At 39.4% G+C, this 23,905-nt stretch overlaps 1 protein-coding gene across 2 annotated transcripts in view; it reads left to right on the top strand.

Annotated features, from left to right (window-relative positions):
* Window positions 1–23,905, top strand: part of NT5DC1 (5'-nucleotidase domain containing 1) — a 111,975-nt gene that overhangs the window by 79,171 nt on the left and 8,899 nt on the right. For both annotated transcript variants that reach the window (XM_040238455.1, XM_040238456.1), the window contains exons 7-11: window positions 13,661–13,835; window positions 17,057–17,154; window positions 18,646–18,764; window positions 19,813–19,965; window positions 22,950–23,118. In XM_040238455.1, the coding sequence (XP_040094389.1) occupies window positions 13,661–13,835; window positions 17,057–17,154; window positions 18,646–18,764; window positions 19,813–19,965; window positions 22,950–23,118 (714 nt within the window). The remainder of the gene's footprint in view (window positions 1–13,660; window positions 13,836–17,056; window positions 17,155–18,645; window positions 18,765–19,812; window positions 19,966–22,949; window positions 23,119–23,905) is intronic.

Below are 23,905 nucleotides of genomic sequence, written 5' to 3'. Positions count from 1 at the left end.
AGTGTGGGTTCATTCATTGTGACAAACATGTAATATTGTAAAGTGTTAATAATAGGGAAAATAGTGTGAGTGATGGGAATTCTCTTACTATCTTTGCAGTTTTTCAGTAGATCTAAAGTTATTCTAAAGTTTATTTTTAAAAGTATAGCTAAATAAAATTAAGGTACTATTATAAACAGTGGTTATTTTATCCAGAAAGATAATAGCAGGCTCTAGTGTATGACTCCCTAAGGTTTAAAAGTCTGTTTGTGGAATCTCTCCCAGACATCATTCTCACGGTGATGTTTAATGTCCTTATCTCTGGTACGTATGTATCGCATAACAGTCTTCACCATGTTGGTGTAAATCTGATGGCAGACCAGCTCTACTTTGTGTTGTGAAGAAATCCGCGTATGCTCCCTTCTTACCGCACCTTGTCGGAGATGCCTTTACAGCTTATAGGTTCTTTCTTCTAACCAAGATCTGGAAGATTCCCTGTTTGGTTTGTTTTCTCAAAGAGGAATGGGAAAATGAGGTACTGTGGCAGCACCGCCTTTTAGCTGTCGGGAGAAGCACAGACTGCCCAGCAAGTAATGCACCGAGATATATGCAGAACAGGGATAGAAGATGGGGAGATCCTTCACGATGGGGAAACCTCGGGGAGACACTGTATTACAGGATAAAAAAATATTTAATGTAGGGGCTTCCCAGATGGCGCTAGTGGTAAAGAACCCGCCTGCCAGTGCAGGAGACAGAGAGGCACAGGGTTGATCCCCGGGTCAGGAAGATCCCCTGGAGGAGGAAATGGCAACCCACTCCACTGTTCTTGCCTGGAGAATCCCATGGACAGAGGAGCCTGGCGGGCTGCAGTCCATAGGGTTGCAAAGAGTCGAAAGTGACTGAGGTGACTTAGCACACACCGGGTTTCTTTGTGATACTCTCACCTTTCTATTCCACCCTCCTTATTTCAGTGAACAGTTTATTCATCCCAGACATGTAGCACTGTATAGAGGTATGTATAGAGCATGGTTCATTATAAATACTGAATTCAGAATCACTCCATTATACAGAGAGCAGTGTTCTGTAATCTCTTAGTACTTAAGAACTGATCAGTCAAGGTTCCCTAATATAACTACCGACATGAAATCACCCAGATAATGCTTTTTGGTTTCAAGGACCACAGTGAGCTAAACACTGGCCGTAGTTAAGCTTACTGCTGATAACAGAAGCATCGTTTAACATGAGTGCTTACCACTCTCCTAAGGCACCCGCATCATTTTGGTCTGTCATCCATCCCACCCAATACCGTGATTATTAATGCTAACCATGACTGCCATCTGGCAGGTGAGGACAGAGACACACGGCTGAAACGCAGGTATAGCGCCCGAGCCACCTGCTTCTGGCCATCGTGTTTCTCCCACAAGTCCACACTGCAGCCTTGGCATGGTTTCATGATTATAATTACGACTTCTGCTTTTTTAGATGCTCTATTTCTGGACCAGATTGTGTTTGCTTGCTATTTTGATCCCAGTGCCACACCGTAGTTTTATGCAGCCACGGCTGATAATTTTAGGAATCATGGACTGAAGTTATCCTAGAGGAGTTCTGACCAGTAGAACCTCCCAGGGATGAGATGGTCTATATCCGTGCTGCCCAGTGTGGCTGACACTAGCCACATGCTGCTGCCAGGCACTTGGAATGTGGCTAGGGTGTTGCAGGACTTGACTTTTACATTTTAATTTTAGTTAATTTAACTTTAAATAGCCACGTGTGGCTAATGACCATATTAGACAACAGAGGTCTAGACAGTATTGGATGTAGGCTCCTCTTGTATGTTAGCTCTCAGAGTTACTTGTGCGTGCTTGCCCCGTCTTTTAGAAAAAAAAAAAATTATTTTTTGAGGAACTTTCTTTTCTTGTGCTTAGGATGTTTCAAATATATTGCCCAAACAAAGTTCTTACTAAATTTTAGCGCATTTAAATTGAAAGTTGTGAGATCTTTTTTTTTTTAAATTGGACGAAAATTGCTTTACAATGTTGTGTTGGTTTCTGTTGTATAGCAACGCGAATCAGTCATAATTTTTATATATATATATCTCCTTCCTGTTGAGCCTTCCTCCCCTCCTGCATCTTAGCCCTCTAAGTCATCATAGAGCGCCAGGCTGGGCTCCCTGTTTTATGTAACAGCTTCCCACTAACCAGCCAATTTATACATGGTTTTATATATATGTCAGTGCTTCTTTCTGAATTCTTCCTTCCCTCTCCTTCCCTGACTATATCTACAAGCCTATTCTGTACATCTGTGTCTCCATTCCCTCCCTGAAAATAAGTTCATCAGTACCGTTTTTCTAGATTCCATATATGTGTGTTAATATATAATACTTGTTTGTCTCTTTCTGACTTGAAAGTCATGAGATCTTAAGTCAACCCTAAAAAATAAAAGCTGCTGAGTTTTAATCACCATACTCTTTGGGGGAAATGAGGGAACAGTGGTCTCATATGCCCTTAATTCTACCTTTAAGAGTCTGAACCTTTAGAAAATTATTATTGGCAAGAGGTTTATTTCTTTAATTCTAAAAACAAAGGACTATTTTCTTTTACAGATACAAATCTGTCATTTGATGCCTGCAAAATTCAGGGACACTTTAAATCAGGATTGAGTGATACTTACAAAACCAGACAAAAATCTAGCTACATGATATTTCCATTAAGTTAAGAACAGAATTCTGAGATTATAGTCTGGGAAAAGGGGAACTGTGGTTTATAAATTGAGAATGCATTTACTGATAAATACTAAAACAATGACAGCTCTTTTCATTACTACTGCTATTGAATTGTACAAGTAAATTCAGAAGCTCTGTAGAAAAAATTAGAATAACAGTTTTTGATTACTTAACAGTTTCTGTACTGGAATTTCTCAAAGCATAAGGAAAATACAAAGGTAACAGATATTATTAGGAGCAATATTAAATGCCAGAAAAATCTGGGGTCCTATCCTGCTAGAAGTTTTCTTCCTTATAACATGGCCTTTGACGTCTTAATACAATGCTTTCAGATTAAGTTTAATGGACAACTATCTCCCACAGATCATGATAGTAGAAAAACACTTCTTGTGCTGGGAGACAGGAAATAGTAAAGCTACTCTAAGATGCTATTTAATGAAAATTTAAACAAACTAATTTGCTAAATGCTTGCTTTTCTGCTCTGAACAGTTTTACAATGCTGGGTTACATAGACTCTCATTTGATCGGACTCTTAAATTTCTGATTTAGCACTTATTTCTACTCAGTTTCTTATATTAAGTTTATGGTCATGAAAATGTTGTGTCAGTTTTTTACAAGTACTGTTGTTAAATAGTGTTATTTATGAACATATTTTCAGCTGATAAAACAATTTTTGGTCCCCTAGAAGCTCTCCTCATTCTCCCTTCTAGCCAATATCGCTTGCCTGGAAGGATATCTCACACCATAGATAAATTTTGCTTGATTTTTAACTTTATAGAAGTAGAATTAGGCTAGATCTGTGTTCTTCTGTCTGGCTTCTGTTCCTGAACATTATGTCTCTGTAATTTATTCCTGTTGTATAATGTATTCATGCCTTTTCGTTACTGTATAGCACACAGTTGTATGACTCTACCACAATTTATTTATCTGTTCTATATACATGCAGAGTGATCATCAAATGTACACACTTCTAACTTTCCATAGTCCCGTTTAGAAAATAAATGCCTTGAAGACAATGGCCCTTGGTCCTTCAGGGAAACAGTTGGATAAGAGAGAATAATGCTCTGATGTGAGCCTGTAGGCATTTGGTGGAATCAGAAATACTTGAGTTAATACTTTAGTTTACCAAGTGCTCTCCAGGTGAGTTTGGTGAATTTTTATAATCAAGTAATTTGACATAAATAGCCCTCAATTCACCTAGTTGGTTCAACAAACTCTTTTTTTTGTGTGTGTGTATGCTTCATTCCCAACCTTGTGTATTATAGATAGAACTGCAAAAGGAATGAAAGATGGTGACTAATAACAATACAAAAAGATTCTCTGCTGTATTAATGGACAGTGAAATGAAAGGTGCAATAACACCATTGTGTGCTGACAGGCAAGTCAGCCTCTCTAGGCCTTGTATTCAATATCCACATTGAGGAGATGGGGTCTTATGGTCTGCAAGGTTGTCTGCCCAGGGCTACGAGAAATGTCAAATAATGGAGCGGTGGACATTCAGTCCTGTGTTCTTCTCTGGAAGTGGCAAAAAGAGACACTGCCTTGCATCCTGGTCAGTAGAACGTTTGAAGTTTTTTCCAAACGTGTTTTGAAAGTAAGTACCATGTTGATCATGAATTCACCCCTTGTGGGACAGGCTCCTAATGCAAGTGGCCCATAGGAGGGGGGATTTCACAGTTGATTTAAGCCTATATTTAAGCCAGGGTGGCTCACAGAGAGTGTTTACCATGTGCCAAGCACTGAGCAGGTGTTTCACATACATTATCGTGTTTCATCCACCAAATAATCTTCCCGGGTGGGTTCTAATATCATCATCATTTCACAGATAAGCCAGCAAAGTGTCTGAATGACCGGGACACTTACCCAAGCAAATTGCACAACTGAGACTTGAATCAGGACTGTCTGATTGAGATTCAGGCCATCCAGGATCACCCAGGACTGCATCGTGTAATGTGCTTGTTACATATGTTGATATGTTCTGCACACAAATGCTCTGTCCTTTGAAGGTTTTTCAGTAAGAAGGGAGTAGCTGCTCTCCTCACATCAGCAGCAAGAGCCATTACTTAATGACTTCATCTGAAAAATCACAAATTCCTTTCGCCCTCCTCCTCTGCTCTATAATGATTTAATTTGCTGGCATGAGACATTTCGATTAAACTCCTTTGGACGTGTAAATGGAGTTCTTATGTGGAAGGAAAATCCTTTTCTTTGTCATAGTTTTCAGATAAATGGAATTGTTACTGGGCATCTGTGAGGTCTGGTGCAATTTCCTTTTCATTCACATTTTTCTTCATTTAGTACACATAGCTCATTTGGTGTTTATTGCTAACTTTTGCCAAATACTGTGAGTAAAATATTTGCCTTACTTAAATTGAATTTTGAATGTTTGTTTCTTTCTTGGTTATTGAGTAATTCTAGGCTTTCTGTTTCTCTGGATTTATGTTGACAGCACCTTTCCTCTAGAAAGAAATAGTATGCTCATTTATGTCATATGCTTTCTTAACAGATTTTTTTCTTAGGTCAAGAGAAGTCAGAATATAATTTTTCATAGTGACACAGTTTGATTAGGACAGTGTTGGTTTATTTGGGTTTCTGGAAACTTGGGCTTCCCTGGTGGCTCAGATAATAAAGAATCACCTGCAATGCAGGAGACCCAGGATCAGTCCCTGGGTCGGGAAGATCCCCTGGTGAAGGGAATGGCAACCCACTCCAGTATTCTTACCTGGAGAATCCCATGGACAGAGGAGCCTAGTGGGCTATAGTCCATGGGGCTGTAAAGAGTTGGACACGACTGAGCAACTAACACACACTTTGGGGGACTTACAGGATCCCTGCCTTGATAACTAGAACTATTCTATACTTATAGCAGATTTATTATGCTTTATTCTGAAACACGGGTGATACTCACTAAATATATACCAACAATCAGAGCTGCACTACTTCTCCTAAGAACTTTAGTCTTGAGATTCCATTTAATTAAATTTTATATGTGCATGCATGCTAAGTCACGTCAGTCATGTCCATTGTGTGTGACCCTATGGATGGCAGCCCACCAGGCTCTGTCCATGGGATTCTCCAAGCAAGAAGACTAGAATGGGTCGCCCTGCCCTCCTCCAGGGAATCTTCCCCACCCAGGGATTGAACCGTTTCTCTTAAGTCTTTTGCATTGGCGAGTGAGTTCTTTACTACTAGCGCCACCTGGAAAGCCCTAAAATTTATGAGTAGGCCTCATTAGGCTTCCCTGGTGGCTCAGAGGTTAAAGTGTCTGACTGTAATGCGGGAGACCCGGGTTCGATCCCTGGGTCGGGAAGATCCTCTGGAGAAGGAAATGGCAGCCCACTCCAGTATTCTTGCTTGGAGAATCCCATGGATGGAGAAGCCTGGTAGGCTACAGTCCACGGGGTCGCAAAGAGTCAGACACGACTGAGCAGCTTCACTTTCTCACTTTCTCATTTAGATTGAGCAGAAATACAGTTCCCTTTGACTACGGAGGGAATTGTTTATTTCATTGAATCACATAATACTTTATACTCACCAAGATTTCAAGCAAATATATTCAACATCCTTAAGAGAAAGTTCAATTACATTTATTGAATGTGTTCTATGCTCAGAATCTAATTGTTGTAATGCTAGTCACTATAATGACACAAAGAAATTTGATTTATAGAGATTAAATAGAAGGTAAACTTCTTACACAATAAACCATATAGAAAAATATATGACTAAGGGTTGGAGTATGTAAACTAGAATATAATAGCTGGAAGATTGAAAAGTAGAAAAAGTGGAAACTATGTTGACTCCTAAAAGCAGGATGGAATTTAGAAAAGCAGAAAAGAAATTGGTTTTGAATAATGGCTTAAGATTGATAGTGTGATGGAGAAAGCAGAAAAATATCTTTCTTTCAAAATCTTTAATTTTATGTGTATATATGTATGTATGTATAAAATTGAATTTTTAACATTGTTTTTAAGATTTTTTCATGTTAACCCAGCTGAGTTGTTTTTTGATTTTTAGTTTTAGAAGTCTTTCTTATTTAAGTATTTTTAAAATATATATGGTTGTCATCTTACTATGACTATATGTTTGTTAGTTCAGAAAAGTACCCCAGATACGTAAACTTATTGTATTAGTCAAATTGGAAGGAGGTAGGCCAAAGAAGGAAAAAGAGAGGCTGAGAAGATTAAAAGCACTCCTTAGAGTAGAAAATTTGGGAACCCCTCCAGCCCATTCTCCCCAATTTCTACCTGAGGTCCTGCCCTCTCCATGCAGAGGCTACAGGCTGTATATTAGTGGCTGAGGCTGGGTCAGCTGTGCCCCCAGGCTTTGTCCACTCTGTTCAAAATGAATTATTGTAGAATGAAGACTGTGTTCCTATAATGGGGTTTTTTTAGTTATTTGTGTTCTTTTGGGAGCTGAATTGAGCATTGTGTGTACCTTCTAAAATGCTATCTCGGCATTCTGTTAAGCTACCTACTCCAGAAGAAAAATTTGTTTTTAAGAATCATTAAGTAACTGAGCATTGGCATCCTCAGTAGGAGGAAGGTGCCCTCAAAACATTTATTGTAAATGAACCCTACTGTCTGGCATATGCCTGCTTTATTCCTGTTACTGTTTCTGATCTCTGTGTGCCTCAGAGCTAGAGAAGCCAGCTATAACTTTCTTTTAAAGGATTAAGCATTAGCACTTCTCGGATCCTGCTTTGCCCCAAGCTATCCTGTTTTAGTTCTGATTTTTTCCATCTTCTTTCCTCTGGAGGAGCTGGGAGGTTTCAAGTCAGATTAATATGTGGGTCCACGTCCTCTGGTGAAGACAAAAACCATGCAAGATGTTATCATGCCTGGTAAATACATTTAAAAACCTATTTTGAGACAAAATTTACAGTGTGTCTCCTTGAAGCTGGCCCCTAAAACTTGTCCCAGGTTTTACCTGGGGCGTTGTTGGTTTGCCAAGGAAAACATTCCTGTTTCTTGTGAAGCTAACTTGTGTGTGTTTAGGCAGTAGTGCCTTTATTCATCCCCAGCGACATGGTCTTTAGGTCCTTCTGATGATGTCATCTTGTCTTCATGTGCCTTTCTTGGATCTTTCTACTGCCTCTGACCTTAACAAGGGAAAATATTACCAGTTGTAAGCTTTTGGCTTGGACTAGAAGTGTCTTGCTGTGGCCTTGCTATAAATTACTCCATTAGTAAGCAGAGCAAATGAACCTGGAAATATTTTATTCAGAGACTAAAAAATAAGGTGTATCAAAATCATACAGGCAACGGCAAAGACAGATTTAGGTTCGTTTTAACAAGATGGAAAAGTGACGAGAACCTTCTCTGGTTGAGTAGAAGAGACTGTTAGAAGACCCAGGCCAGAAAATAACTGAGGGGCTACAAGTAGGGACTCCCTGGTGGCTCAGTGGTAAAGAATCTGCCTGCCAGTGCAGGAGACACAGAAGACGCGAGTTTGATTCCTGGGTCAGGAGAAGGAAATGGCAAACCATTCCAGTATCCTTGCCAGGAAATCCCATGGACAGAGGAGGCTGGTGGGCTACAGTCTATATAGTGTCGCAAAGAGTCAGACATAATTGCGCAACTAGCACTTAGCAGGTATGTCATGGTGAAAAAAATACATAAAAGTATTTATATTGTCTTTCAGAAAGCAGTTTTATCACACATGATCTTCTAATAGTCACTCTGCTGAGATGCTGTGAAACCTTTCAACAGGATCTCTCAAACGAACAACTTCATTAGTCTTGCTGGCATTTTCTAAAACTGAGTTATAACTATTGTTTATTGTTACTGTCTTAAAATTATGAAATAATGTCTCAGGAATCAACTAACTTCTTCAAAGGACCAGATCATGTAAAGAGTATAGGCTTTATGTAGATACTTCTCTAACCATGTTAAGTAAATACCTTTCTTCGCTTGCTGGCTGTGGTTTGCCAGCCTTGGGTTTTTCTGATCACCTGATAAATCTTACTTGATAGCTCTCCCCACACACAGACTTACTTCTTCAATTATTTATCCTCTACTGTTTTCCTGACATCAAGAATGTAAATACCAAGGTAAAGACAGTTCTTTTCCTAAAAGATCTCAGTCTCAGGAGAAAGAAAAATACATAAACACACTTATTCCAAGTGTTTATTATCGTGCAGTGTGATGAATGATGTCCAGAGGTGGTGTGACTGGGTGAAGGTGTTGGGAAATGCTCGACAGATAAGCGGCAAGCATTTCTAAAGCAGCAGAGAGAGGATAGTGCATTCCACAAAGGAAGGTAATGCTTATACCTCAATGTGGAAGACATTTATTTGGGTTTTGTGTTTTTTTTGGGGGGTGCCTATCTCAATATAAAATCTCAGTTCCCAGATAATAGCATAGATAACATCAGCTCAAGAATACTGGAAGCCCAAGAATACTGGAGTGGGTAGCCTATCCCTTCTCTAGGGGATCGTCCCGACTCAGGAATCGAACCAGCATCTCCTGCACTACAGGCAGATTCTTTACCAAATGAGCTATCAGGGAAGCCCAACATCAGCTCAGTCACTACAAAAGACTTCTGTAGGTATTGTGAGGAAAAGCATATTATTCAACAGTTATAGCACTGAATATGGATTTGAAGCATTTGACTTCTGCTCCTTCTGCACATGTTATTTTTCTTTAACAGACACTGATCACCTGATAAGTTAAATTTAAAACAAGGTTTTAGACACGTAAGCAATGAGGTTACGTAGCTCATGTTAGGTAACAAGATATTATAAAATTAAGAAGTCCCTGCTCTCTGAGAGCCAGTGATTCCAATGAGGCAGGCAGGATATACAGATAATAATAGCAAAAGTTCTAGTTCTTATGCTTAGAGCCATAATTCTTAATCCTAACTGTACATTGAAATTACTTGGGGAGCTTTAAAAAAATATGTCAGTGTCACAGCTCCAGCCCGGACCAATTAAATCAGAATCTTTGGGGTAAGACACAGATACAGAGATAGAAGTCAAACACTGTTCATGTAAATTTTATAGATTATGTTTTTCAGTACATTTATCCTTCATTTCTCAATTCTTGTTGTCCTTTTCCAAGCATTATGTTTAGTACATAGATACTCACTCAATCTAGATAGTCTAGATTTATTTACAGATATTAAAAGCAAACCATTTAGGGCCCATATAAGGTCCATAAACAGAAAAACTGTTTTAACATTAAATTTCAGTTTCATCTTTTGCCTTCACAAACAAAAAAATTAGAACATTTTTTAATCTATTGTTTATCTTATTCATCCTTCAAAAACTATTTCAGTATCTCTTGGCCAAAAGAAATTTATATAGTATATGTGTATTTCAGAAAATTGTATCATCCCTTACTGCAAATATATTTAAACAGTTCATGGCTGAACATTTTAGCTGTTCACTGGCCTGCTCTTCTATAACCTACAAAGGTTGTAATATTTCAGTCTCTCCTAAATTATGTTCTGTAATGGAAATGATAACAGACCTTAATTGGAGGCTGATGATGGAGCTGATAGCATTCCAGAATCTCTGATTCTCCCGCACAGCAGCTTTGAGAGCACGAACCACACGTCACACCAACACTGGCGATATAGTTAACAAGGAAAATGCTTTCTTATTCCATGATGATAGAAATCGTGATGTGGCACAATTGTCTATTAAACTAAAAAAGCATTTTTAATATTCAAGTTGTACTTATTTTTTTTTACCACGAGAGGTCCCTCAATCCTGAATTACAGTGGTTACATGCAGGTCATTTTCTCTGCCCGAAGGACTGTCGCAACACTTTGCTGTTATTCCCATGACTGCATTAATACCGAATTTTTAATATAGGAGAGTGAAACCTTTATTCTTTAGAACTAGCTTTTTAAATTTTTTACTTTTAATCCCCTCTGGATACAGAAAATATCAGCATCAAAGGATAGAATAGGAGTGTAAAGGCCAGGAAAATGAGTTACATAAAATGGCAGTGAAATAGAATTCTTTTGAGGTTAAGTGAAAACACAGGCTGCTTTGTGAGTGGAGAACAAGCAAGACCATTCCTTTCTCTCCACCTTAGGCCTCAGTCTCAGCTCCCTGTCTTGTCTAGTCAGTGTAAATCTCTTAAGTATAAAAACAGAATAAGCATGATTATTTTTATCAATAAGGGTATAGAAAGGAAGGTACTTTAGATAGGATGACATTAATAGAACATGAATAATAGAATTTTTGTCATAGGTTATATGTTACAAATCATTTATTACTTTGACTTTAAATAAACATAAATGTTCCTGTGTCTGCCTCTCCACTTATGTATTTATCCATTGAATGATTGCTCAATGTCAAACAGAAAGACAGACTCCCTGCCTTTAGGGAAATAATTTAATAGGCAGCTGCTATTCCAGCATAATATGTTTAACATAAATTCTTCTGGTTTAATAGCTATTTCAATAAAAATGATGGGTATATATTATGGACAACAGTACTAAATTATAAGCTTCAAAATTGCTCAGAGATTAGATACTTATTTTTCTCACCACAAAAAAAGAAAAAGGATTGTGCAACATGTTAGAGGTGTTAGCTAAATACAGTAATAATCTCTTGCAGGGTATAAATGTCACATCAACATATTGTACACCTTAAACTTGCACAGTGCTATGTGTTAGTTATATCAGTAAAAATAAACTTTAAAAGATCAGTGTGTATTTATATTAACATACCTCCTCTTCCCTTGATGATTTGAGGTTACAAGGAATGAAAAATATTTTCCCCAACCACGGTTAGTGACCTTTTATACAAAGAGCAACCCATAATCTACCATAAAATATCCATTTGTACAGGATTTGTCTTTTTTAATTTGTTCATTTCTCTCTGGCTTGTGAACAATGCGAGAACATCTCCATTATTTCCTCAGGGAGCAGTTTTCTCCAACTAAACTATTATATTTGCACTCTTTTAGATTAGGCTTACTAAGGGAACTAATATTAATCTAGGCAGGAATTTCAAAATGCTCTGTTTAAATGTTTAGATTAGGCTTACTAAGGGAACTAATATTAATCTAGGCAGGAATTTCAAAATGCTCTGTTTAAATGTATATGTTTTATTTTTTTTAATAGCTTTTTAACAGTAATTTACATTGTGGCCACTAGGTGGCATTTTGACCACACTTATGTGTGGTACGCACTCATAAGCTAAGGAAAAAATAGCCTTTTCTCAGCAATTGTTTCTGAATACAGATGCTTAAGTATCTTCAGCATTACATACTACAAATCTTTTGTTATCCAGCCCATAATATTACTACAAATGCCTTTGTCTTTCTGTGTGAAATAATCTTACATCTGACTGCCTCAGATAAATCCTGGGAGAGACACAGCTTCTGCCATTGCTTTGATCATTACTCATCAAACTATTCTGTTTTTAGCTATTTAAGTATATTATTTTTTCTTTCTTAAATCAGTCCTTTCTTACTAGTTCCTTCTCATCCCTGAAAAACAGAAGATATATTTTAATTTTTTCAAGGGCCATTACATAGCTTCTGGGATATTAAGAGATCCAAGAACACATGTTCTCTGTAGGGCAGAATTCAAGGGCACGAAGTTTGTTTTTGTTGTTCTTGGCACTCTGACAGCTGTTTTTCTCATTTTACAACATTCTTTCTTTTGTTAAGTAATATTTTGGTCTGATTATGAATAACTCTTATATTGTATTATTTTCTGAAGAAAGATGTTGTAAGCTGCAAATAATAGATATCCTTAATGGTTAAGCTGTTGCTAAATTGGGTTGTTTCACATGACCAGGACATGAGAAGAAATTACCCTGTTAGGTTGGACTGGTAGAGAGACCCACCCTCTCTAAGCACCCAGCCCCTCAGAAACCTCCAACACAATTAGAATGCTCTCCAGCAAAGAAGAGGGAGAGTGGATTTGGCAGTCAGATAACAGTATTTGGTGCCATTTCTGTTTTTGTTGTTTCTTTCTTTTTTTTCCCCCCTTAGAGACTCTTCTTTCTTGTCCTAACATTCTTGAAGTAAAACTTCATTTCCCTTAAGTGCATGACACTGAACAGAATTACAGATTTATAGACTGTATCTGTTGCAGAATTTTACCATTCAGCACAAGCTCTTTCACTTCTTGTTTTGTCTATGCACATGTCTTTTCTCTAGCAGTTAAGGAAAGTAAGAACTCAGGTTCTCTTTATGTGCTTACCAGTGCTATCATGCCCCAAAACCTGTATCTCTAAAGTGCTATATGAATCTAATCACATTTCAACCAAATCTGCAATTGTCTGCCTAAGCACGCATAACTTTGAAGGCTCTGTATCAAACACTGGGTGCATCTGACCAGGACTTCTGGAAATGTTGGCACCACCTGCCTTGGAGCTCAGGCTGACGCCCTGGACTCTTCATAAACCCAAAGGAACAGAGCTGGGCCAGCTCAGTGACTCAGGTTCTTCAACTTCTGTCAGTCGCACTGCCTTCCTGCCTTTTCTGGCTTGTTTTTCCATTTAATATCACAGCGCCTCCCAAGGGCGCCTGTAACAGACCCAGGACATCTAGTCTCAGTTCCATCTGAAACAGAACCCAGCTCCTTTCTCCACTGCTTCATGCCAAAGATGTGTTCCTGCTGCATTACCTGAAAATGTATTTGTTTGTTATCTGAATTCAGCAAGTATTTGTTGAATGATTGAAAGAATATTTATTGACATTTCAAATACAGTAAGTTTTTCTCTGATTTGAAAGTGCTGATATATCATGTTTATTATGTTATCTGTTTTAACACTTGTCAAACAACCAGAAAATGTTTTCAACTGACATTTTCAGTCATCGTGTTTTCAAGTAAAGAACAATAAGTATTCAAGAAGAAGTTAGTAATGGCATTGTTGCTAGATTGTTTGAACATAGTTTTTATCCTTTTAATTTTATAATTTGAGAGAGAAGAACTTGAGAATACACTGAATCAAAAAAAATTTTTAATCTCTGTGATATTTTTATTTTTCAGAAAACTGTGGAATATATTTTCCAGAAATAAAAAGAGATCCAGGCAGATATCTACACACTTGTCCGGAATCAGTAAAAAAGTGGCTTCGACAGCTAAAGAATGCTGGCAAAATCCTTATGTTAATTACCAGTTCTCACAGTGATTACTGTAGACTCCTCTGCGAATATATCCTTGGGTAAGTGGTGAGTCATTTTGTTTTCATGGTCTTATAAAATCCTGATAACAGATTAGACCAGTGCCCTTTTAAAAGTGTTCAGCCGTGACCATGTCATTATATTAAACAATACTGAGTGACACGTGGTTGTTTCTCGTAACAGCCCTCAACATCTGCTGACAGCAAGATGCCCCAAGTACATTTCAGCAAAGCAGCATTGCCAGGCCCAGCACGCTCACAGCTGATGGGCTTTAGATTTTCTGGAAAATATTGTGGACAGACCACAAGTCCTTCAGGAAATCCTCCATGTCTCTGGTTTCTCAGCTTTGGGTGATTCTTGAGGGACACCAAGTTATAGATTATGCTCCCTGACACTCACCTGGAATACAGCCCTCCTGTGGCAGTTTCCCTGTGGAGCCAGGCACTTCACCATTTACCCATCCAGGTGTGGGGCTGACATCCATGAACATCGAGACAGTATAAATGTGTAAACTCAAGGCAGATGTGGGCGCAAGCCCTGCCTTGCAACTTACTCTGTAACCCAGGGTAGGTTCTGTAACCTCTCTAAACCTTCATTTCATCATCTTGAAAATGGGATAGTGAGCAAACTCCAGGAGATAGTGAAGAACAAGGAAGCCTGGCATGCTGTAGTCCATGGGGTCGCAGAGAGTCGGACATGACTTAGCTACTGAACAACAGCAATACCTCATAGGTGTTGGGGGAAATTTAAATAGCTTGATACAGGTTAAAGTATTAGGCAGAGTAGTTGATAAATTTTAGTAAGCATTGGAGATCCAACCAGTCCATTCTAAAGGAGATCAACCTTGGGTGTTCTTTGGAAGGAATGATGCTAAAGCTGAAACTCCAGTACTTTGGCCACCTCATATGAAGAAGTGGAAAAGAGTTGACTCATTGGAAAAGACCCTGATGCTGGGAGGGATTGGGGGCAGGAGGAGAAGGGGACGACAGAGGATGAGATGGCTGGATGGCATCACCAACTCGATGGACATGAGTTTGAGTGAACTCCGGGAGATGGTGATGGACAGGGAGGCCTGGCATGTGCGATTCATGGGGTCGCAAAGAGTCGGAAACAACTGAGCGACTGAACTGAACTGAACTGAATATTTATTTATGGCATCCTTATGGGGAATATCCATGGTCAGATCTAGATTCTGAAATCAGCTGTTAGATTGGCCCTAATGTGTCCTCAAATTTTATCAGACACTGTACTGAATTGCTGTGAGTGTGAAGCAAAATTTAGCCTCCAGACTGACCCCGTGCTGGCTGCTTTAGTTTCCTGATTCCCATGTTTTTCAGCACGTGCAGGTTCAGACTGACCTGTGGCACAGTGACAGTCTGTTGGTGTTTTTCTGCTTTCTTATTAATATTAAGGGATGGGATCCTTTGCAGTGAATTAAGGCTGCAGTCCCAAGTGCCTTGGGAAGTAAATGCCTTTTATAGAGACATTTGTGTCCTGGTACTGGGACCATGCCTCAGAGTAAACACTTGGGACTATTTATTTTCATTAGTGTAGGTTACCAGAATTTTTCTTCATATCTGAATTCCTCTGTAGTACAGTTCTGCTGTTACAAAATTATTCTAAAGTGTTGGTAAATATTATCTCCCCAATGTAATAGTGAGTCTGTCAGAAACAAGAATTATCTTCCCTTTGCTGTCCCAAATAATCCTTCAGTTCAGTTCACTCAGTCGTGTCCAACTCTATGCAACCCCATGAATTGCAGCACACCAGCCCTCCCTGTCCATCACCAACTCCCGGAGTTCACTCAGACTCACGTCCATTGAGTCAGTGATGCCATCCAGCCATCTCATCCTCTGTTGTCCCCTTCTCCTCCTGTCCCCAATCCCTCCCAGCATCAGAGTCTTTTCCAATGAGTCAACTCTTTGCATGAGATGGCCAAAGTACTGGAGTTTCAGCTTTAGCATCATTCCTTCCAATGAACACCCAGGACTGATCTCCTTTAGTAGGACTGGTTGGATCTCCTTGCAGTCCAAGGGACTCTCAAGAGTCTTCTCCAACACCACAGTTCAAAAGCATCAATTCTTCGGCACTCAGCTTTCTTCACAGTCCAACTCTCACATCCATACATGACCACTAGAAAAACCATAGCCTTGACTAGACGGACCTTTGTTGGCAAAGTAATGTCTCTGCTTTTGAATATGCTATCTAGGTTGGTCATAGCCCTCCTTCCAAGGAGTAAGCATCTTTTAATTTCATGGCTGCAATCACCAGCTGCCGTGATTTTGGAGCCCCCAAAAATAGACTGTTTCCCCATCTATTTCCCATGAAGTGATGGGACCAGATGCCATGATCTTCCTTTCCTGAATGTTGAGCTTTAAGCCAACTTTTTCACTCTCTTCTTTCACTTTTATCAAGAGGCTTTTTAGTTCCTCTTCACTTTCTGCCATAAGGGTGGTGTCATCTGCATAAGAAGTTATTGATATTTCTCCCGGCAATCTTGATTCCAGCTTGTGCTTCTTCCAGCCCAGCGTTTCTCATGATGTACTCTACATATAAGTTAAATAAGCAGAGTGACACTATAGCCTTGAGTACTCCTTTTCCTGTTTGGAACCAGTCTGTTGTTCCATGTCCAGTTCTAACTGTTGCTTCCTGACCTGCATATAGGTTTCTCAAGAGGCAGGTTAGGTGGTCTGGTATTCCCATCTCTTTCAGAATTTTCCACAGTTTATTGTGATCCACACAGTCAAAGGCTTTGGCATAGTATAGTATTAAATACAGACTAAAAAAACATTTTTATTATTATCTAAAAATAACCATATTATAAGACTACCCTGATTTTTTAACACTCTCTGAAAGATGTCTCCTGACTCAATACAATGCTGGCTTTCTGTAGCCATGAGATACACAAAATTATTAATAACTCTTGATGCTAATAAATTCAAACAAATTTCAGGCCCTAAATTTGAAAACATAGTGTGTGAATACATAGATGTTAGAACTGTCGAATTTATAACTGTTGCCATAGTGAGAAAGTCAGCCTAGCACGTAGAGTTAATGTGCTTTTTTTCCCCTTATGTGTATACTTCAAGGTGGTGTCTGGATAATTAGTGCTCGACCACCTTCTATCCCCTTTCTTATTTTTTTCTTAATCAAAAAATAAGAAATGATGCTCTGGTCAAATAGGCAAAGATTAAGTTCTGTTTTTTATGGACCTTTTCTAATTCCTTAAAATAAACTTATGAAAAATATCACTTCTTTTTAGGAGTGATTTTGAAGATCTTTTTGACATTATGATTACAAATGCATTGAAGCCTGGCTTCTTCTCTCATTTACCAAGTCAGAGGCCTTTCCGGACACTTGGTGAGTTCACAGTTTGTGTCTTTCCTCTCCTGTTTAAAATTTATTCATTCACTTAAGCAATAACCTGTTGGCTGACAGCCATGTGCAAAATTTCATGTTAGATGCAATGAAGGGAATGAACGAGATGATAAGTGTCCTTTCCCCTCATGAGGTTACAAACACAAACACATAAGCAAGTCGGTGAATGCGTGGGATGGAATTACAGGCCATGTTGCCTGTCAAGATGGCAGTAACTGCCTGGTGACACAGAGTAAACTGGGAGGCCACCTTAGAGTGCCCACAGGGAGGCAGTTGCAAGGGACTATGTCAGCCGTTGTCATGGAGACACAAAAAGGGAGGGTGGTGCTTCCCATGGAGCATGAGAAGAAATGTTTAAGTATAGCATTTGGGTTTATAAAGATGGTGCCTGAAACTTCCTTGAGTTTGCTTGGATTGTATACTTCTGCTTCAGCTCTGATGCTTTCATATGCCACCTTGGCTGTCTGCTGCTGGAGTTAATAGTTTTCTCAGTCCCACAGCTTCCCAGTTACGAAGGTTCTAAGCCCTCCACGTTGCCCTGCATGGATAGGACCCTACAGAGCAGCTTCCAGTCTGGGGGCTGAAAACAGGGAAGGGAGGGGTATATTTGTGTAAAGTGAGTTTTTTGTTTTGGTTTTTGTATAAAGAAATTTTCTCTTTTTTGTTAATAATTGAGTCCCAGTATCTGAGGAATCATGATTCTATAGATTTATATTTTTTTATTTAAGCAATAGAAAGCTTCCCTTCCCAATGGTTCCTACACAGGGGGCCTGTACATATCAAATGTAGTTTTGCTTTCAAAAATAAATGTGTAAGGTAATCATTTTTCAGTTGCCATCAAACCCACATTATTTACGTGGCAAGACATTCTGTACTAAGTAAAGATAGACAGACATGAGAAATAATTGATTTTCACCGTGTTTCTCCAGGAATATGATGAGTCTTCTTAGACTCTTAATGTTAGGCTAAACATGGCTCATTTTTGACCTATTCTTTAGAGAATAGTAGGGTTTTCATTTGATTGTATAAAAGAATTAAAAAATGGCTGCTGAAATGTCAGCCAAATAGGCCTGAATATCTTTTTATTTTTAGCTGTGATGTGGCTTTAATTATCTTTAATTGTGATTTTAGAATTTTTTGTTCAAAATAACTGAGGTTGTGTAGAAATTCATCTTACCTTATTATATGTTGGACTATTTTATTACCACCCGTAATGGGGGAGGCTGTGCCTTTGTGAGGGTAGAGGGTATATGGGATATCTCCGTACCTTCCTCTCTGTTTTGTGTGAAGTTAAAACTGCTCTGAATTTTTTATGTCAACGAGGTGCTCATGATGTATAGGTGATCACTGAATGGTAGCTGCCATCCCCACGTGGTTCCTTCTTATACATGTCCTTCAGCCACGAAAACTGTGGTCTGTCCAGCTGAGTGCTATCACTTGATGAAAACGTATGATTGTTACCTATGTTCTCAGAGAATGACGAGGAGCGGGAGGCGCTGCCATCTCTGGATAAACCTGGCTGGTACTCCCAAGGGAATGCTGTCCACCTTTATGAACTTTTGAAGAAAATGACTGGCAAAGCTGAACCCAAGGTACTTTCTTATTGAGTGGAGTCTTTGTGGCCTACTTGGAGAGAGAAACCTTTGTCAGCTAAAACCGTAACTCTAAATGTATTCTGCATAACTGTCTGCCAACCTCCTTGCCTACCTCTTCTGCTTAAATAAGTCTTTCCTTTAATGTACATTTTTATCTCTAACAAAGAAAAGCAAATATTCCAAGCAGGAACACAGACCTAGAATAGTGTGTGGGTTACCTGAGGAATGTTATCCTGCTAACTGCCCATCAAGGACCTTTTTATATGTGAAACCAGCAATAACTGATTATCCTACAGACTAAAGACACATTAGCTTTTAACATCCTGTCATATTGTTGATGTTGGACATTGGTATATTTTTAATTGCAGGACACTTCCTTCTAAAAAATGTTTGCCACAAGCCCCATGAGAAGGATGGGTCAGTCCATCACCCTGATCCCCTGGCTCACACACCGTCACAACCCCCTGGGGGCTCTGACTTGGAGGTTCTAGCTCATATGCTCTTAACCTAGTTTCCTCATCTGTAAGCTTTGCCTCAGAAGACCTGGGGAGGCTCCTGAAGTCCACCTGCCTCATCCCACCCACTCTCCACCCACTCTCAGGGACTCTGTTTCAGCAGGTGTGAGTGGGGCCTATAAACTTTGGTAAATTGGTTCTGTTGTGAGTGTTCTTGCTAGTCTAATCCTCTGTAACAGGCTGCCTCCAGTATGTCACCAGCTCTTCAATTCCAGGGGCAGGTTTAACTGTAAACATTTGGGTTCTTTCATTTTCATTTCAGAAATTTGAATTAAGTTCACTTATCTTCTGCTGTTCTTCTGCATGCAAATGAATTGTGTAATTTCTTAAACCTGACACCCTGTGAATCAAATGGAACAAGTCAATGGATAACTTGTGATGTTATCCAAGGAAATTTAAGATGCTTATGCAGCTTTTACATGACTTACTCTGATAGCTGTCAAGGAATTTTCTTGTGCCTTTTGTAAAATGACCACCACTCCCCTTCACAGTCCTCATGTCTCAGACAAAATTTGCTGTCTGACTTATAGGTTGTTTACTTTGGTGACAGCATGCATTCAGATATTTTCCCAGCCTGTCATTATAGTAATTGGGAGACAGTCCTTATCCTCGAAGAGCTCCGAGGGGACAAAGATGGGAAGCCTGAGGAATCAGAACCTGAAGAGAAAAAAGGAAAATATGAGGTAAGAGTCTCCTTTAGTTTTCTCCTTGAAAGAAAGACCTTTATGTTTGTCATATCTTAGAAAGTGCTTGTTTCTGCCATGAGCAATGAAGTCTGTTGGCACTTAACTGTGGTATTCATGCCCTGTCAACTCTGCAGTTGATCCTGTGGGTAGTTTTTAAATGATGCTGAGATAAAGTTGTTGACCATTTGTCTGTCTTCTGGGCTCCCTGCTTTCATTCAGTGCTGTGGCACCACGGCTGTGCTTTGGCTGATGACGAGGCAGCCAGATCCTGATGCGCTGTAGTTACACTCTGTCTCTTTGGCTTAGCCATGAAAGCCCTCGTGCTCTCTTTCCATGGGTCTAACTTCCAAAATTGGTAGCTCCCTTAAACTTACTCCTGAGCCACCCCCAGTGAACTTTGAGGGAAAGTAAAGTATGTCATCAGTCTAGAAAGGGAAAGTAGTATATAGAAGCGAAAATAAGCAGAAAAAAAAGAAATAGCAGAAAATAAAATGCACTATGCATTCTTCTAAATTCATTCCAGTGGAAGAATCTAAAAAGTCAAAAACCAAAGAGCAAATCAAAAAATAATAGAAACTATCAAGCCATGGAGAAACATGGAGGAAGGAACCTAAAGTGCATGTTACGGGGAAGGAAGGGAAGGAAGCCAGTCTGAAAGGCTGCACTCTGTACGCCGCTGTGTGACCTTCTGGAAAAGACAGACGTGTAGGGACAGGGAAGAGACCGGTGAATGCCCCAGGGCTCAGAGGGGAAGGGGATGAATAAATGGAGCACGGTTGTAACGAACATAACACACTAATTAATACAGAATGTTAGTAAGAGGAGAGATCGTGTTAGGGGTGGACCAGAGGCAACATCGGAGAAGGCAGTGGCACCCCACTCCAGTACTCTTGCCTGGAAAATCCCATGGACGGAGGATTCTGGTAGGCTGTGGTCCATGGGGTCGCTAAGAATCGGACACGACTGAGCGAGTTCACTTTCACTTTTCACTTTCCTGCATTGGAGAAGGGAATGGCAACCCACTCCAGTGTTCTTGCCTGGAGAATCCCAGGGACGGGGGAGCCTGGTGGGCTGCTGTCTCTGGGGTCACACAGAGTCGGACACGACTGAAGCAACTTAGCAGCAGCAGCAGCAGCAGAGGCAACATATTTAAGAAGTCTCCATACTCTCTGCCCTACTTATCTGTAAACCTGAAAGTGTTCTAAGGAACAAAGACTACTATGTGAGAATAAAGGAGTCAGGTTCCACAAGGTTTCTGTTGAGTAACATTTAGTCTTCAGTGTGACACTGGAAACTGAACTACATAGCTCTTTGGACTGAGTTAAGAGTTTTAAGATAACCTTCCAGGAGGTAGACCCTCTAACTTGAGGGATTGTGGAGGAAGTTGCCCTTAAAGAGAAATAAGGAAATTTGGTTTCTTTACAATGAGAGAATGCACAGACAATGAAAAGAAAGTGAAGACACAGTGGGAATGTTTCCTTCAGCATTTATGTAAACAGTAGCTCCATCTTCTCCCATAGACCCCTTTCCTTAGTAATTCATTATAAACACAACATTACATAATGGGCTTTCTGGGCTCTCTTTTATAAGAACACTAACCCCATTCATGAGAGCTTCACCTTCATGACCTAAGTACCTCTTCAAGGCCTCACCTCATAATTACATCATCTTGGGGATTAGAGTTTCGACATACAAATTTTGGAAGGACATGAACATTTAGACAGTAACAGCATCCGTAATACATTGAACCAGAAAGGGTAAACAAGTCTGCTTTCCTCTTCTCAGAGGAATAACGTGCAGCCCAGACTGCCACTCACTGTTGGCAGAACCATTATCTACATACAGTCTGTGCGATGTGAGTCATCTCTCCTTCAACTCATTAGACAATGAACCAAATAAAGAAGTTACACTATAAGTAAGCTTCTCTTTACACCTTGAGAAATTATATTTAAATGCACCTTAAATGCATACACAGTAGCACAGATATTTGTATTCCATACTGCTTTTAGTATGTTTGGTGAGATCCAAATAGATTCTTGCTAAGGGATTTCTAAACACCATCTAAACAGCATCGTCTGAAAAACATGTATTTTCATCTTGCTTCACAAATTGAGTTCCAGCACAAAGAATCATGAATCTAAAGGCATATTTGGGACTCTCTGATGCTCTAAAACAAAATTTTCATCCAGAAAGGATGACAGATTTTATAATTCAAATTATATGGGTGTGATGGGATTTTTTTTTTATTCTTAATTTTATACTACACCTATAAAACACTGAGAAGTATTTCTTGAATGAGTCTTTTATTCAATCTACATTTTTTCTGTGCCTGCTGTGTCCTAGGCACTAGGCCCTAGTGATACACTAGTACATGAGATAGTTCTTAACCTTATATAGTTCATAATCTGTCCAGGGCAAAAAGGAAATAGTATGATGATTGCAAGATGGTTTGAAAAGTACTGTATTAGGAATAAACTCAAGAGTGTGAGAAAATGGAGGAGGAGAACTAATCTCACCTAAGTATGGAAAGTCAAGGAAAACATCCTAGGTGGCATCCACACCAGGTCCCAAAGGCTGAGAAAGGCGTTCCCAGGCAAAGCCAGAAGAGAGTACTTCAAAGGAGTACTTTGGTGTTTAGCTGTGTCTGACTGTTCTGCAACCCCCATGGACTGTAGTCCACCAGGCTTCTGTTCGTGGGATTTCCCAGGTGAGAGTACTGGAGTGGGTTGCCATTTCCTTCTTTAGGGTATCTTCCTGACCCGGGGATCGAACCTGTGTTTCCTGCATTGGAAGCTGGACTCTTTACTGCTGAGCCACTGGGGAAGCGCTTGAAGGACTACTAAGCTTTGTTTTACTTTTTATATAGTCGGGCTGAACATCTGAAATTTCTGCAGAGTTTTTCTATTTTGATTTACTTAGTTGTGGGGAAAATGAGGTTGAATGCTAATTAATCAGTTTCATTATTCTGTTTCTTGTTTCAGGGATCAAAGGCAAAGCCTCTGAATACATCATCTAAAAAATGGGGCTCCTTTTTTATTGATTCAGTTTCCAGACTGGAAAATAGAGAAGATTCCTTGGTTTATACATGGTCTTGTAAGCGAATAAGTGCTTACAGCACTATTGCAATTCCAAGTATTGAAGCAATAGCAGGTAAGAGGGAAAATACTTAAGAAGCTTTACCTGTTACTGTGGACTGAGAAAGAGTTTTAAAATTGAAAAAGACACATGTATCCCAGTGTTCACTGCAGCACTGTTTACAATAGCTAGAACATGGAAGCAACCTAGATGTCCAGTGACAGATGAATGGATAAAGAAGTTGTGGTACATATACACAAAGGAATATTATTCAGCCATAAAGAAACACATTTGAGTCAGTTCTAATGACGTAGATGAACCTAGAACCTATTACACAGAGTGACGTTGTTTCATTTGATGTTATTTTTTCCCATTCCACAGGTTGTCTTTTCCCCTTGCTTACAGTATCCTTTGCTGTGCAAAAGCTTTTAAGTTTAATCAGGTCCCACTTGTTTACTTTTGTTTTTATTTCCATTACTCTAGGAGGTGAGTCATAGAGGATCTTGCTTTGATTTCTGTCATCAAGTGTTCTGCCTATGTTTTTCCTCTAAGAAGTTTTTAGTTTCTGGTCTTACATTTATGTCTTTAATCCATTTTGAGTTTATCTTTGTGTATGGTGTTAGAAAGTATTTTAATTTCATTCTTTCACAGGTAGCTGTCCAGTTTTCCCAGCACCATTTATTGAAGAGGCTGTCTTTGCCCCCTCTTGTATTCTTGCCTCCTTTGTCAAAAATAAGGTACCCATAGGTGCATGGATTTATTTCTGGGCTTTCTAACTTGTTCCATTGGTCTATATTTCTGTTTTTGTGCCAGTACCATACTGTCTTGATGACTGTAGCTTTGTAATATAATCTGAAATCAG

This window comes from Oryx dammah, unplaced genomic scaffold (genome assembly GCF_014754425.2).
Source record: "Oryx dammah isolate SB20612 unplaced genomic scaffold, SCBI_Odam_1.1 HiC_scaffold_4, whole genome shotgun sequence".
Classification (NCBI taxonomy): Eukaryota; Metazoa; Chordata; class Mammalia; order Artiodactyla; family Bovidae; genus Oryx; species Oryx dammah.
This window is presented reverse-complemented; position numbering and strand designations above follow the sequence as displayed.